Source organism: Macaca thibetana, chromosome 7 (assembly GCF_024542745.1).
Source record: "Macaca thibetana thibetana isolate TM-01 chromosome 7, ASM2454274v1, whole genome shotgun sequence".
NCBI lineage: Eukaryota > Metazoa > Chordata > Mammalia > Primates > Cercopithecidae > Macaca > Macaca thibetana.
The window spans coordinates 42,058,124-42,076,353 of record NC_065584.1 but is presented as its reverse complement, the minus strand read 5'-3'; the positions used below and the strand labels follow the sequence as shown (position 1 = coordinate 42,076,353).

Genomic DNA, 18,230 nt, shown 5'->3' with positions numbered 1-18,230 from the left:
TGTAATAACTGTTGTATATAGATATAATTATCCCTAGAGTAACTACTAAAAATGCTCTATAGGCCAGGCGTAGTGGAGCACGCCTGTAATCCCCCACACTTTGGGAGGCCGAGGCAGGGGGATCACCTGAGGTCAGGAGTTAGACCAGCCTGGCCAACATGGTGAAACCCCATCTCTACTAAAATACAAAAATTAGCTGAGCATGGTGGCATGTGCCTGTAATTCCAGCTACTCGGGAGGCTGAGGCAGGAGAATTGGTTGAACCTGGGAGGCGGAGGTTGCAGTGAGCCGAGTTCGCGCCACTCAAGATTCTGTCTCAAAAAAAAAAGGCTCTATAAAGAGATATTTTAAAACACTATAGAACACCATACTTTACAGGAACCATTTCTGATTTTTGTAGTTCCTTAAAACACTATAGATAAATCAAAATTAAATACTAAAAAAAGTTCAGAGTATGCACAGGCAAGGAGAAATGGAAACAAAAAACAAAAGGAGCAAATAAAAAACAAAAAAGTGGCATACTTAAATCCCAACATGTCAGTAATTGCATGAAATATAAATACAAATGATCTAAACATACTAGTTAAGAAAAAGAAAAAAAAATACAGGACAGAGACTGGCAGAATGCTTTTTGTTTGTTTGTTTGTTTGCTTGTTTTTGATACAGAGTTTTGCTCTTATTGCCCAGGCTGGAGTGCAATGGCATGATCTCGGCTCACCGCAACCTCTGCCTCCTGGGTTCAAGCGATTCTTCTACCTCAGCCTGCTAAGTAACTGGGATTACAGGCATGTGCTGCCACGCCTGGCTAACTTTGTATTTTTAGTAGAGATGGGATTTTTCCATGTTGGTCAGGCTGATCTCGAACTCCCAACCTCAGGTGATGCACCCACCTCGGCCTCCCAAAGTGCTGGGATTACAGGTGTGAACCACTGTGCGCGGCCTGTTTTTTATTTTAATGATCCATGTATATGCTGTCCCCCCAAGAAACTAACTTCACATATAATGACATAGGTAGATTAAAAGTAAAATGATGGGCAGATATACCATGCAAACAATAATCAAAAGAAAGAGTGACTGGGCTGGGTGCGGTGGCTCACGCCTGTAATCCCAGCACTTTGGGAGGCTGAGGCAGGCGGATCATGAGGTCAGGAGATCGAGACCATTCTGGCTAACACAGTGAAACCCCATCTCTACTAAAAATACAAAAACAAAATTAGCCGGGCATGGTGGGGAGCACCTGTTGTCCCAGCTACTTGGGAGGCTGAGGCAGGAGAATGGCATGAACCCGGGAGGCGGAGCTTGCAGTGAGGCAAGATTGTGCCACTGCACTTTAGCCTGGACAGCAGCACAAGACTCTGTCTCCAAAACAAAACAAATACAGTGACTATTAATCTCAGACAGAATAGACTTCAGAGCAAAGAAAACTAGCAGAGACAAAGGAAGATACAATAATAATAAAATGATCAATTTACCAAAAAATGTAATTCTAAACGTGTGCACTTAACAGGTCTTCAAAATACATGAAGCAAAAACTGACAGAACTGAAAGGAGAACAGACAAATATAGTTGGAGACTTTAAAACCCCTCTTTCAATAATTGATAGAAGCATTAGACCAAAAACAAACAAGGTCATTCATCATGACCAAGTGGGATTTATCCCTGGGACACAAGAATGGTTCAACATACACAAATCAACCAATGTGATATGTTATGTCAACAGAATGAAGGACAAAAACCGTATGGTCATTTCAGTTGATGCTGAAAAGCATTTAATAAAATTTAACTTACCTTCATGATAAAAACCCTCAAAAAACTGGGTATAAAGGGGGAATATACCTCAACATAATAAAAGCCATATACAGCAGACCCACAACTAGTATCATAATGGGGAAAAACTGAAAGACTCTTCTCTAAGATCTGGAGCATGGCAAGGAGGCCCACTTTTACCACTGTTATTCAACGCAGTGCTGATTACTGTAGCTACAGTAATCAGACAAGAGAAAGAAATAACCAACATCTAAATTAGAAAGGAAGAAATCAATTTATTCTTGTTTGCAGACTATATGGTTCAATATTTGGAAAAATCTAAAGACTACCAAAAAAACTAGAAGTGATGAATTCAGTGAAGTTGCAAGTACAAAGTCAACACACAAATATCAGTATTGTTTCTATATGCCAACAGTGAGCAATCTGACAAAGAAATTTAAAAAAGTAATCCCATTTACAATAGCTACAGATAAAATTAAGTAACAAGAAATTATCCAAAGAAGTAAAGGATCTCTACAATGCTAACTATAAAACATTGATGAAGGAAATTGAAGAGAACGTAAAAAATAGAAAGATATTGTATGTGCATGGATTGGAAGAATAAATACTGTTAAAATGTTTATACTATCCAAAGTAATCTGTAGATTCAGTGTAATCTCTATCAAAATACCAATTACACTCTTCACAGAAATAGAAAAAAGAATCTAAAACTTGTATGGAATCACAAAAAAAAAAAAAAAAAAAAAGAATAGTCAAAGCTATCCTGAGCACAAACCTCAAAACTGGAGGAATCAAAACTGGAGGAATCACACTGCCTGACTTCAAATTATATACTACAGAACTATAGTAACCAAAACAGCATGGTACTGGCATATAGACCATAGACCAATGGAACAGGATAGAGAACCCAGAAACAAATCTGTACATCTATAGTAAACTCATTTTCTACATAAGTCACAAACTTACACTGGGGAAAGGAAAGTCTCTTCAATAAATGGTGCTGAGAAAACTGAATATCCTTATGCTCAGGAATAATACTAGACCTCAATCTTACCATATCCACAAATCAAAATGGATTAAAGACTTAAATCTGAGACCTCACACTATAAAACTACTAAAAGGAAACATTGGGGAAACTCTCCAGGACATTGGTTTGAATGGGTAAAGGTTTCTTAAGTAATACCCGATAAGCACAGGCAACCAAAGCAAAAATGGACAAATGGGATCTTATCAGGTTAAAAACCTTCTGCCTGCACAGCAAAGGAAGTAGTCAACAAAGTGAAGAGACAACCCACAGAATGGGAGGAAATATTTGCAAACTGCTCACCTGACAAGGGATGAATAACCAGAATATAAAAGGAGCTCAAACAACTAAATTTGATCAAAAAGTAGGCAAAAGGTCTGAATAGATGTTTCTCAAAAGAAGACATACAAATGGCAGTCATATGAAAAGGTGCTCAGCATCAATGATCATCAGATAAATGCAAATTTTAAAAACCGACAATGAGATATCATCTCACCCCAGTTAAAATGGCTTTTACCCAAAAGACAGGCAATAGCAAATGCTGAGAAACAAATAACAAATGTGGAGAAAAGGGAACCCTCATACACTGTTAGTGAGAATGTAAATTAGTACAACCACTACGAAGAACAGTTAGGACGTTCCTCATAAAACTAAAAATTGAACTACCATATGATCCAGCAACCCAGCTACTGGGTATATAATGAAAAGAAAGGAAATCAGTATATTAAAGAAATATTTGCACTCCCATGTTGACTGCAGCACTTTCCACAATAGCCAGAATTTGAGAGCAACCTAAGTGCCCATCAGCAGATGAATGAACAAAGAAAATATGTAATATCTATACACAATGGAGTACTATGCAGCCATAAAAAAGAATGAGATCCTGTCATTTGCAACAACATGGATGAGACTGCAGATCATTATCTTAAGTGAAATAAACCAGGCACAGAAAGACAAACTTGGCATGTTCTCACTTATTTGTGGGAGCTAAAAATTAAAACAAATTGAACTCATGGAGATAGAGACAGAATGATGGTTACCAGAGGCTGGGAAATGTAGTTGTGGGGGCGAGTAAAGGGATATGGTTAATGGATACAAAAAATAGTTAGAAAGAATAAGTCCCAGTATTTCACAGCACAGCAGGGTGACAGTCAATAATAATTTAATTGTACATTTAAAAATAACTAAAAGAGGATAACTGGATTGTTTGTAACACAAAGGATGGCTACCCCATTTACCCTGATGTGATTTTTCATGCATTGTATACCTATGTAAAAATACTTCATGTATCCCATAAATATATATACGTACTATGTGCTCAAAAAAAATAAAAAAGAAAAACAAAGCTAAAAAAAAAAACTTTTTATTTACCAGCGACCTTGTTAAAGAGGATGAAAGAGAAGCCATAGACTGGGAGAAATCTGCAAATCACATGTCCAACAAAGGCATGTATAGAGAATGTATTAAGAACTCTCTAATCTCAATAGTAAGAAACAATCTAATTAGAAAATAGGCAAAGTCTTGTACAGACAGCTATACAAAAGACATATACAGATGACAAATAAGCACATAAAAAATGTTCAAAAATCATTAGTTATTAGGGAAATGCAAAAGACATGATGAGATACAATTACCTGTCAGAATGGCTAAAATAAAAAATGCCAGGAATGTGGAACAACGAGCTCTTTCATGCATTGCTTATGAGAATGTAAAATGGTACAGCCATTCTAGGAAACAGTTTGGTAGTTCCCCATAAACATACCATTACCAATATGATCCAGCAATCACATTCCTGTATATCCTAGAGAAAAGCCATGTCCACACAGAAAGTTGTACACTCATGTGCATAGCATCTTAGTTTGTAATCACCAAAAAGTGGAAACAACCCAAGTGTCCTTCAGTAAGTAAATAAACCATAATATAATCCACATAATAGAATACTACCTAGTAATAAGAAATCAACTATTCCACACAAGTTGGATGGATCTCAAAAGCATTGTGCTGAATGATAAAAAGCCAGTCTCAAAAGATTAACAACTATCTAAATTCCATTTATAATGCACTTAAAGTAACTAAATTGTAGTGATGGAGAACAGTTCAGTGGGTTCCAGAGATTAAGGTTTGGGGAAGAGTGTACCTCGAAATTGGAAGTATAAGGGGTTTTTGTTTTGTTTTGATGGTACAGCTTGTATCCTAATTTTGGTGGTAGTTGCATGAGTGTATACATGTTAGAAAATCTGAGTGCATGTGAAAACTGGTAATCTAAAAAAGTCTGTAGTTTAGTTAATAGTATTGTGTAATGTCAGTTTCCTGATTTTGATAATGTACTATGGTTAAGTAATACGTTCTCCTTGGGGAAAGCTTTTTGGAAGGTACACCGTAAGTACAGTAACTCTCTGTACTATTTTGGCAGTTTATTATGGATCTTAAATTATTTCAAAATAAAAGTAAAATAAATACAGTGTTAAAAATTTTTGAGGCGTAAAGAGAATAAAATGTGAACTGGTTACAGTACTGTTCATTGAGGTAGTTTGAGAAAAGTGGTCTTGAGGTTTTGTTTTGTTTTGTTTTTTGTTTTTCATTTAAAAAAAACAATAATAGCTGGGGATTCCAAAGAAATTCATGCTCAGCTAACAGTGTATTTTTCATGTATGGCTAGCTGCATGGAGAAATGAGACAAATACTTGGTCTTGGAGAAGAGGTATCCAGATTTGACATCTGGTCTAATTGTTGTTGATGGTTTGGTTTTAAAGCCAGTGAATAGACAAGTGCTGTAAGTACCAGTACTACCCAGAGGAATGGTACTTTGCAGAATGGAAAACTCAGCAAAACTGTGTAACTTAAACCCTGACTTTTATTTAAAACAAAACATTTGGAGCAACTTTTGCACAGGAACAGTTTCAACCATTGTTTTCCTTTGCCAGTACTTCATCTTTTACACTTGATCTTAGCCAAAATGCTGAGAATCGATACTTTATCTTTTTACTCCTGTGTAATAAGACAGGGCTGACTATTCATAGGCATGCTTTTTACTCCTTTCCCCCTTCTACCCTCTTCCTCTTCCCCTTTCTGTCCTCTTCTCTTGTCCACGTTTCTTCCCCTCTATTCTCCTCCCAGCTCCCCTTTTTTCTATCTTACTTCCTCTTCTCCTCTTTTCCCTTCTCACTCGCTTTTTAAAAAGAGTACCTGTCATATCATACTTGATGATATGTTTTGAGGAAAGAGTCCCTAAATGAATTCTGTCAACTAAAATGATGATGGAGGACCTTTCTGAAATTCAATCTTAATTTTTGTAAGCATGCTCTTTATAACCTCAACAGTTCAATTGATTCTGAGACCTGGGAATTAGGGTATAAACTTACAGAGAAAAGTTGAGGTGCTTGAGAAGATACATTTTCTGTGCATTTATATAGGATTGTCAGATTCTGGCTCCTTGTATAACAGCTTTTCTTCTGTATCCTTGGAGATAGTTTTATTTACATTATATTCTTGAATGAGAATACGAATCATTAATTATCTGCCTTTCCTTTGTGGCCCTTCTGGTAGCAGAAAAATATTACCAAGGTTATTCTGGCGTGGAAGTCTCTTGAATCTAAGTTGAGGGTTTTCTAGAGACCACCTGGAACTCCCAGAGATTACAGAATACTGTCTTGAAAGCCCCGATGGAAGAAATGTCCCACATTTGCTTGTTGCTTTCTATTGGATTTACGGAATTTCCATCTTTTAAAAATGACTTTAAAGCATTTAGTAGAGACTTACAGGTAAAGAGCAAAAGTTTTTAAAATGTATTATTTAAAGTAAGCTAAATGTGGCTTTACTTACCAAGACAAGCTTTCCTCTTCAATGACTGTATAGTAACGATCTGCCTTTACTGTGGTCTTTCAGTCTATAAACTCTGTATCTTGGTATCTTTCCTCCCTTAAGTTTCCACTCTTAGATTTTACAGAATACCCATAGGGAAATTTCCCGAAGCACTTGGGCCTGAGCTATTGTGTTGTCCTTACTACCTGGAACAGATCGTTCAGGTTGCTAGAGGGGTGGAAAGGATGCCTTAGTACAGTCTTAACTTTGCTATGGAAAATATTCTTGTTTAATATGTTAAGAGACAATAATTTCCGGTCTTGGCTTTTAAAAGTGAGCATGCTTTTTAACTGTCTCTTTCATGGTTATTAACTATGCCAGAGTCTTCATTTTAATTACCACATGGAATACTTCAGGTCTCTTATTTGCTTCATTACCTTTTCTCCTTGGTTTTGAAAATAATGTTAGAGAAATAAAATCAGATTGTTTCTAATATAATGAAAAGCTTTCAACACCCTATTAATGAATTCTTTCTTCATTAGCAACACAAAGCTAGATATTGCAAATCTTTTTAAACAAACAAATTAAAAACTGTTTAGTCTTCTTATTAGAGCAGACAAAGAGCACAGTACAATTTAACTCACCTGACCTGACCCGTTTTTTTGGTTTTTACTGAACTGTCTTCACTGGAAATAGGAGCTATCTTTGACTTAACTCCTTCCAATAGAAGGGATTTCTTAGAGAGGAGTTGGAAGGATCTCCTGGGGTTCTGATTCTTAATTTTCAGTTTACAGAAATAGCTAGATATGTGTTTTGAGCCTGGACTTCTTGCTGCATCTTGTATTGAAGATATCATGGTGAAATAGATAAGGGCAGTGGACAGTGGATCAAGAGACCGTGCAGGTCTCTTGAACCTGAGAGGGTTTGCCACCTGTTAATTTATGACTATGGACTTGACATCACCTTTGTCTCTGTAAATGTAATTCAGTTGAACTAATGGTTATTGAGCATTTACTGTTTGCAAGAGGTGGCTGGAGATATTATGTGCAGTTTATATTGACTAAATGTTTTCTTTGTTGTTAATTTAGCCTTTTTCTGCAGTGTTTTTGGTCAGTAGTAACTCTGGGCGGGTGAGGGATACTACATTGTGGCTGGAAAATTTGTACTCTGAAGTTGCTTTTATTGGTGTGTAGGAAAAATCTTTATTAAAAGTCATAGAAAAAAATCATTAAAAGCCACAAAATCAGTACTATTTGGTAATATTTTATAATTCACAATGCTACTAATATTACTAAGTGGAGTCAGTGGAAACCCATAAATCCTAAGTAATAGAATAATGCCTATGGTTTACTAGTTGATTGAAATTGTTCTTTTTTTTGCAAAGGGGAAATTAACCTGGTATCCTAATTGGAAATATGTCCAATAGTGACTATTTTTATATTTTAACCTAAGTAAAATATGTCAGCGTTATGATGGTACCTTACTGAATTAGTAATCGTTTATTTCTAAGGACTGCTGTTTTCCTTCAAATACCATTTTGGTTAGAGGCTTATTAATTCAAGTATTGTTCCCAATTGTTGATTTATAGGGCAGAGAGAAAAAACACAGCTTTCAGCTCTGTTGAAGCAGGGTCATTCTTGGAAACTAATAGTGTCAGATGAAATGCCTCAGATAGTGTAAAAGAAAATAATGGGCCAGGAGTGGTGGCTCATGCCTGTAATCCCAGCACTTTGGAAGCCTGAGGTGGGAGGATGGCTTAAGTTCACAAGTTCGAAATCAGCCTGGGCAACATGGGAAAACCCGTCTCTACCAAAAAATACAAAAATTAGCTGGGCTACTTGGGGGGCTGAGGTGGGAGGATGGCTTGAGCCCAGGAGATTGAGGTTGTGGTGAACCATGATTGCGCCACTGCACTCCAGCCTGGGCAATAGAGCCAGAACTTGTCTCAAAAATAATAATTGAAGAAAATAAAAAGGGAACTGAATTCAAAAGAATCCTGTTATATCTTAAATCCTTATTTTTTGATTTATATGTACTATGGTGACAGCTTTGCTGATGAATTATAATTACAAAAATGTTACATAACATTGTTAGCATATAAAGACCCGTGATTGGGCTACCTTGCAACACTAACTAATACTCAAAAAGAACACACACATACAAAAAACTGGATTTATTCAGTGTGAAATAATGTCTCTTGAAACTATGAGGATAAATAAGAAGTATGTTCAAATTAATTTTGTGCATATACCATCTCATTTATTTAGCCTCATAGTAGCTCTGAGAAAGAAGGGTGAGTGAACAGGGAGAGGCTGTGTAGGGAGGTAATTTTTGTGTCTATTTTAAACTAACCACTTGAAACCAAATCACACAATTGAGTTCATAGCAGAACCTTCATTGGACCAAAATCATATCTTTAACCTCTCTATCCAAGCCCTTTCATTAGAGAATGTTGTCTTAGGTAATTTTCGCAAATGTACCTTGTATTTCTAAAACTTGAATTATCATTATTGCAAGGAGCTAGAATTTATCTGCCTATTGGTGAGTCTGACTTTTAAGTAGATCCCATATACAAAAATCTCATATTATAAAACATAATTTATTGTGTTTATAGTTTAGAGTAAAGCTTCTTTTAGTAATGAGACCCTTCTATATATCTTGCTCATGGATATGACACATTTTCTAGTCTTTTGCAGACATCAACTGGATAGTATAAAACTAGGATCAGTGGTAACTGATAATAGCTATTTGGTAAGAAATTTGAAAACTACAAATCTATGGCTCTGTATCCCTTTTATAGAGTCCCATAAATCTCTTTATATTTGTTGCTATTCTGTAACAATGCTGGATAACAAAGGCTTAGCTTAGAATAGGGGTTTTCTATAAAATTCCTTTTCATCACAATAAATTCCTGTTCATTTCAGAGTTGTTGCTTTATTTTTTTTCTAGATATGTACTCTGATAAACCTAATCTTGTGTTAGGAACATAAATACCTTTTCTATTCTTTAGTGTCCTCTGCCTTTTTCTGGAACTTTTATGAGCAAGTTATTTTGAATTTTCCAGACTTCTAAATATTTGGACAAAAAAATTGGGCTGTGACTCTGAGCTTTTTCAGTGTTTCATTTACTGTTATCAGTTCAGTCATTCATTTTCTCGTATCACCCTTCGAGTCTTCCATTCATCACCTTATATGTATAGACATTTCTCATTTCAGAATCAAGCATAATGGATTTTACCTCTTTCTTTGTGTCCTCTATGACATAAACAGAAAAGAATTAATATAGTCTGTCTTCAGCTTGATTTGAGATACACTAAGCATCATTCATTAAACCACTTGTACAGATTGCCCTTTTAGGTCTCAGCTCTTGTGCTCAAAGCGTTAGGTTCTAGTCAAACTCTGTTCTTAACACAGTGAATATACTTTCTTAAATGTAGATGTGAGTCTTCTTTTAAATAGAAAATCTATAGTTTCCAAACTAAAGGTCAGATGTTTCAATTATTATGTTCCTTCACTCTTTTTTTCTTTTTAAAAAAAAAAAAAGAAGACGACGACTAACGTAAGATATAATAGTAGGGGAAATTGGGTGTGAGGTATATGGGAATTCTCTGTGCTATCTTTGCAGTAATTTAGTACATCTAAAAACTGTTCTAAAAGAAAAGGTTTATTGAAGAAGATATGAAGGACATTTCCTTTTTCATTCATATGAATTTTAGTGATATTCAAGTATTCTATTTCTCATGAAAATCTGACAAATGTCAGTGTTATTTGTCCATTCTTTTGATAAATGGAGTCAATAATAAACCTTTGGATCAGTTTGAGAATATTATTTATTCCCAGGATCCTTATACAATATTGCACAGAAATTAAATGATGCAGATCTCCCATTCCCACATGTTACCACACTTCTCTGTTCCTCTCAGATCTTTTGTGGCTATAGCAACAAGTGTGAGAATGCTTATTGCTTTAGGAGTCTGCCATGAGTTCATAGTTTCAAAGAATCACCAACTCTACTACTTGATTGTGGAAGCAATATTGACCAAATCTTGCTGAATTTTATCAGGGTTCTCTCAGATTCAAAAAGGCTCTTAACTCTTCCTCAGGTTCTTGATGGTATTTCTGCTTTAATCTAAAAAAAGACCAGCTTGCTGTGACACATTTGAATATGAAAGGTACCTCTTCTGGAGGTAACTTGTATTTTCCCTTCTCAGTTTTTCCTTTGGAATCATTTTACAAACTGCAGCTTTTGTTTCTAGGGCTCTGCTTGACAGGACCGATGATATCCCTGGAAAATGGTTTTAGAGTTGATGTTTGGTGACTGCATTATTCAAGGCTCATATAAATTGAAAACTGGTTACATTGCCTCTTGCTATGTAGGATAAAAGATTCTGTTCTTAGAGTCACCCATCCTCTCTCACATAGACAAAACAGCTAGGAGAACTTCTCAGACTAATTTTGTTATATGAAGAACTAAGATGCCTGGGAATAATTTAGCAATAGCTCATCCAAATTAAAGCAAAGTTGAACTTTAGAATGGAAGAAAAAGAAATTATCATGTTAGCTAAACATTTGCTTTCTGGATCTCCCGATTAAAAAGTGGCATACTACATCTCAAGTTAGCCAGTATAGAACACGTTCTACATTCCGTTGTAAAAATGGCTGGTAGCTATTATCAAGTATGATTTTTTTAAATGTTCCATGCCTGATATTTTGTAATTGTTGAAATCAGGTATCCCTTTACTCAGTGGCTTTTACTTCATAATGAAAAAGTAGATTTTGTTGTAATATATAAAATTGTGGAGATAGATGGAATTAACAGAGAAATTAGAATTTGTCTTTTAAGATAATCTGAGTTTCATCATAGAAGGTAAGCTCAGAATGCTGAAATGCTGCTGGAATAAATGAACTGTTTTACTTTTTTCATAAAGATACTGATGTATGCAACTTTGAATTCAGAGATAATTCCATTTGCATGTTCTGAGTGATGAAGAAGTGAAAGAAGTAAGAGACTGAGTAATAAAGAAGTGAAAGAAAGAACCTATACACTGCTGGTAGGAATGTAAATTAGTTCAGCCATTGTAGAAAGCAGTGTGGAAATTACTCAACCAAAAACCATTTGACCCAGCAATCCCATTACTGGATATGTATGCAAAGGAATATAAATCATTCTACTATAAAGATACATGCATGCATATGTTCATTGCAGCACTATTCACGATAGCAATGACATGGAATCAACCTAAATGCCCATCAGTGGTAGACTGGGTAAAGAAAGTGTGGTACATATATACTATGGAATACTATGCAACTGTAAAAAAGAATGAGATCATGTCCTTTGCAGGGGCATGGATGGAGATGGAGGCCATTATCCTTAGTAAACTAATGCAGAAACAGAAAACCAAATACTGCATGTTTTCACTTATAAGTAGGAACTAAATGATGAGAACACATGGACACATAGAGGGGGAACCACAGACACTGGGGCCTATCGGAGGGTGGACAGTGGGAGGAGGGAGAGGATCTGGAGAAATAACTAATGAATACTAGACTTAAAACCTGGGTGACTAAATAATCTGTACAACAAACCCCCCGTGACACAAGTTTACCTGTATACAAACCTACACATGTATCCTTATACTTAAAATTAAAAAATAAAAAACAAAATGCAGTGTTAAAAATGAGAAGTGAAAGAATTTTTTTAAATGTAACTGCTTAATTTCACATTTGTTTAGAGTTCTTCCCAAGAAACTTGCTTTTCACTGCAATCTCCTTAAATATGTACGTATAGTTTTCATTGGATTCATTGAAATCCAATCCAGCAGGATTCTTTCCTAAATAAGAAACGTACTGGATCAGTCCTGACCTATTTTATGATTTTTGGTACTTGTCACCTGTAAAGAGAAGTTAAGGGAACATCACCCTAACTCCACAAAAATACAAAAATACCATCAGAGACTATTATGAACACCTCTGTGAACACAAATTAGAAAACCTACAATAAATAATTCCTGGAAACATACAACCTCCCAAGACTGAACCAGGAAGAAATTCATACCCTGAACAGACCAATAACAAGTTCTGAAATTTAATCAGTAATAAAAAGCCTGCCATCCAGAAAAGGCCCAGGGATAGGCAGCCAAATTCTGCCACACATTTAAGAATACCTGGCACCATTCCTACTGAAACTGTTCCAAAAAATTGAGGAGGAGAGACTCCTTCCTAACTCATTCTATGAGGGCAGCATCATTCTGATACCAAAACCTGGCAAAGACACAAGAACAAAAAGAAAACATCAGGCCAATATCCTTGATGAACAAAGAAGTAAAAATCCTCAACAAAATAATAGCAAGCCAAATCCAGCAGCATATCAAAAAGCTAATTCACCACAATCAAATAGGCTTTATCCCTGGGATGCAAGATTGGTTCAACATACACAAATCCATAAATGTGATTCATCACATAGGCAGAATTAAAAACAAAAAGATTATCTCAATAGATGCAGAAAAGGCTTTCAGTAAAATTCAGAATCTCTTCATGTTAAAAATCCTCAACAGACTAGCCATCGAAGGAACATACCTATAAATAGTAAGACCCATCTATGACGAACCCACAGACAACACCATACTGAGTGGACAAAAGCTGGAAGCCTTTCTCTTGAGACCTGGAACAAGACAAGGATGGCCCACTCTCACCATTGCTATTTAACATAGTTCTAAAAGTCCTAGCCAGAGCAGACAGGCAGGCAAGAGAAAAAAATTAAAGGCATCCAAATAGGAAGAAAGGAAGTCAAACTACCTCTCTTTGCAGGCAGTATGATCCTACACCTAGAAAATTCCATAGTCCCTACCCAAAAGCTCCTAGATCTGAAAAACAACTTCAGCAAAGTTTCATGCTATAAAATCACTGTACAAAAATCAGTAGCATTCTATACACCAGTAATGTCCAAGGTGAGAGCTCAGTCAAGAATGGAATCCTAGTCACAATTGCCACAAAAAGAATGAAATACCTAAGAATACTGCTAACTAGGGAGGTGCAAGATCTCTACCAGGAGAATTACAAAACACTGCTCTAAGAAATCAGAGATGACACAAACAAATGGAAAAACACTCCAGGCTCATGGGTAGGAAGAATCAATATCATTAAAATGGCCATAGTGCCCAAAGCAATTTACAGATTCTATGCTATTCCCATCAAACTACCAATGACATTCTTCACAGAACTAGAAAAAACTGATTTAAAATTCATATAGACCCAGAAAAGAGCCTGAATAGCCCAAGCAGTCCTAAGCAAAAAGAACAAAGCTGGAAGCATCGCATTACCCGAATTCAAACTACACTACAAGGCTACAGTAACCATGGTATTGGTACCAAACACCATGGTACCCATACCATGTATCACCATACCAAACAGCGTGGTACTGGTACAAAAACAGACATATAGACCAGTGGTACAGAATGAGAGTCTGGAAATAAAGTCATACACCTACAACTTTCTAATCTTTGACAAAGCTGACAAAAACAAGCCAAGGAGAAAGGACTCCCTATTCAATAAACTGTGCTGGGATAACTGGCTAGCTATATGCAGAAGATTGAAACTGGACTCCTTCCTGTCACTGTATACAAAAATTAAGTCAAGATAGATAAAAGGCTTAAATGTAAAACCTAAAACCATAAAAACTCTAGAAGAAAACCTAGGAAATACCATTATGGATATAGGCCCTGGCAAAGATTGCATGATGAAGATGCCAAAAGCAGTTGCAACAGAAACAAAAATTGGCAAATGGAACCTAATTAAAGAGCTTCTGAACAGCAAAATAAATTATCAACAGAGTAAACAGACAACCAACAGAACAGGAGAAAATATTTGCAAACCATGAAAGGTCTAATATCTAGAATCTATAAGGAACTTAACAAGCAAAAAGCAACATTATTAAAAAGGCAAAGGACATGACAGACACTTTTCAAAAGACATATACACAGTCAATAAGTATGAAACATCACTAATCATTAGAGAAATGCAAATCAGAATCACAATGATATACCATCAGAATGAGATAACAGTCAGAATGTTGTTATTAAAAAGTCAAAAAATAACATGCTGGTGAGGCTGCAGAGAAAAGGGGCATTTATACATTGCCAATGGAAACGTAAATTAGTTCAACCATTGGAAAGTAGTTTGGCAGTTTCTCAAAGAACTCAGAGAGCTACCATTTGACCCAGCAATCCCATTATTGGGTATATAACCAAAGGAATATAAATTATTCTGCTATAAAGACACATGCACTTATATGTTAATCACAGCACTATTTGCAATTTCAAAGACATGGAATAAACCTAGATACCCACCAGTGGTAGACTAGAAAAAAGATGTGGCACATATATATCATGGAATAGTATGAAGCCTTAAAAAAGAATGAGAGCACGTCCTTTGCAGCAACATGGATGGAGCTGGAGGTCACTATCCTAAGCAAACTAATGCAGGAGCAGAAAACCAAACACTTCATGTTCTTATTAAAAGTGTGAGCTAAACGTTGAGTACATATGGACACAAGAGAATTATAGACACTGGGGCCTACTTGAGGGTGAAAGGTGGGAGGAGGGTGAAGATCAAAAAACCACATATAACTTACTATGCTGATTACTTGGGGTGTATAGCAAACCCCTATGACACACAGTTTATAAAACAAAACTGCACATGTGCCCCTGAAGCTGAAAGCAAAAAAAAAAAAAAAAAAAAAAAAAGAGAAGTTGACCTCTCTGTACTTGTCTTTATTTTTGTTTCTCTTTCTCCCTGACAGAATCCCAAGGACTGCAGCAAAGCCAAGAAGCTGGTGTGTAATATCAACAAAGGCTGTGGCTATGGCTGTCAACTCCATCATGTGGTCTACTGCTTCATGATTGCATATGGCACACAGCGAACACTCATCTTGGAATCTCAGAATTGGCGCTATGCTACTGGTGGATGGGAGACTGTATTCAGGCCTGTAAGTGAGACATGCACAGACAGATCTGGCATCTCCACTGGACACTGGTCAGGTAAGGAGCTTGTGCAGCATATGAGATCTCTGGGCTGATTCACTCAATTACCAGATTATTAGATTTCTAGGTAGTCCTTCATGGAACATACTTGTCTTTTCCTCTGGATCCATGAATACTATACATTATCCAGATAAAATCTAGAAGAACAGTATTTTATTTTAAAAGTATTTTATTATGTATTTCATTTCTGATGCTCATTTTTATGTGAATTTAGCAAAATCACTGAGTTTTTTTCAGGGAGCATAATTTAATATTTTAATTATAATGATATGCCTTTCATTCTGTAGGATGATTTCACATTATTGAACTCATTTTAATATGAAATAATCATCATATAAAGTAGTCCAGTTTATACGGACTACTATATATGAGTAGCATGAACATGCATGAGAATCACCTGGAAGTCTTCATAAAACTCCATTTTCTGATAGGGAAGGTCTGGGGTGCAGCCTGAGAGTTTTAATTTCTGACAAAAGTTTTAGGTTTAGGGACTGTGCTTTGAGAACCACTGAGGTGGACCTTGCTGGTAACTTTATCTTCAAATGAAGCCTAATTTGTGTGATTTTAATTGTATTCAGGAAACATTTAATTAATAGTAATGTGACTAAGGTACTATACTAGGCATTATAAGCAGATAGATCACTAAGAAATTTCCTTTCTCTCCAAGGAAGTGGTGATGGTGTAGAATATAGAAAAGAGTTTCTTACTGCTAGCCTAGTGCTTTTCTTTCTACAATCATGATCTTTAAGATCTAAAGTTGGGCTACCTTGTTTAAATTGTGGCTTTATTGTTTTGTAATCTTGGACAAGTTACTTAACCTAGGTCTTAGTTTCCTTATCAGTAAAATGAAGAGTAATAACTTACTTTATTGAATTGTTGCTAGATTAAATAAAATAATATATGTAATGCACTTACTACCTGATATATGAACTCATATCTAGTAATTTTTAGCTACTATGAATAGCCTTTATTCATTAAATGTATAATGAGTGCCTACAGTGTGACAGATGCTGAATTAAGTAATCAGGATAAATGCTAAGCAAGACAATATACATCCTCTGCACTCACATCTTGTGGGAATTCCAACATTTTTTTAAAAACAAGCATTTCAGTTAATATCATTTATTATGGGGCTAAGTACCTTTTTTCACAAGCTACAACACTAGATACAAAATAGGGAGCTATGTCATCAGCAAAGTAACTTTGGTTCCTTCATTTCTTTTGCTTCATTTGAAAAAAAATGAGTAATAATATCTGACTCTTTGCAGAAGTGTCATGAAACTTAATTGAGTACTTTCTATAAAATACTTTTGAGTTGCTCTGCAAGAAGTCCTGTATGGATTAAAAGTATTTTGTGATTTTTGTCTTCTATAGGGTAGAAGCCTCATTTTATATATCAACTGATTTTTTATTTTTAACTTACTTCAGATTTTAAGGTGAACCTCTTTATCTAGAACCTAGTTGAGCTTTAAAGTTTCATCTTCTCCTGATCTGGTCTGTACTTTTAACAGCTAGTGCCAACAGATCAGTTATAAAGGTTAGAAAGATACTAAATCTATCATTCAGGAAAAGAAACTCTGCCAGCCCCACTATGGCTAACTTTTTTCGTTTCATGGACTTAGTTCAGTTTAAACTTCCTTGATTGTGGAAATAATAGGCAGGGCCAAACTTTGCTTCTCTGGTTCTAGGGAGAGAAAACTTTTTGGATGGTAGTCAGAAAAGTGAAATTACCAGATTTATCAGGTTTAATATACAGTTTAGCCCTGCCTGTATGCTACAAGTGGTTATTTGGTTTGTTTGATTTTTAATTCTTACTTGTACATTTTGTAGTCTGTAGTGGCAACCACAGGGTATGAAAATTTTAAATGGCTTGAATTTCAAGCACTCAGAATTTCTTAATGTTACAACTAAAGAGGATATAGAAATCATCCTTTCTTTATTCATCTGGAATCAGAGGCCTAGTAAAGGCTAAATGACTTACCCAGGGTCATACAGCTTATAAATGCCAGAACTCTGGTTAGCACATTACTTCTCCGTACCCCTCGTCTAAGTCCTTATCAGTAAACTCATGCCAAACACTTTACCTAGCAGAATGATGATTAGAGGCACAGAAACTGCCTGGAATAACTAGAAATTAAATAAAATAATTTTAATAATTTAGATACCAATCTTATATCTGAAAAGAGATTTCTTTTAAGATTAGAATATTTTTGTTTTTATGAAGAGTATAACTGCCATAGATTTCTGTCTGCTTATTTACATTATATATGTACCCTTTAGAGAAACTATTGAACATATTTCCAAGAATTAAAGGAAATAGTGAATTTTAATAAGCTCCTTGACATTAATCCTTTAGTTAGTTATAAATCAACTATGTCTGTTGCCATTCTGAGTTGTAAAAAAATCTTGGGATAGTTCCTTTGTCACCATTACTGTGAAATTATTATTGTTCATACATAACTTGACATGATGTCCCTACAGATGGAATTTAGTAATTCTTGTTCAAGTCTGTCCACCAGTGCAGGAATTAGTTTGCACATTGATCATTTCATAGCTATATCATACCTTATTATAGGTTGACATCTATTTTTCTTCTGCATT

General features: G+C 35.6%; 1 protein-coding gene across 23 annotated transcripts in view; it reads left to right on the top strand.

Annotated features, from left to right (window-relative positions):
* Window positions 1-18,230, top strand: part of FUT8 (fucosyltransferase 8) — a 339,734-nt gene that overhangs the window by 257,993 nt on the left and 63,511 nt on the right. For all 23 annotated transcript variants that reach the window (XM_050799254.1, XM_050799257.1, XM_050799256.1 and 20 more), the window contains one exon: window positions 15,389-15,626. In XM_050799254.1, the coding sequence (XP_050655211.1) occupies window positions 15,389-15,626 (238 nt within the window). The remainder of the gene's footprint in view (window positions 1-15,388; window positions 15,627-18,230) is intronic.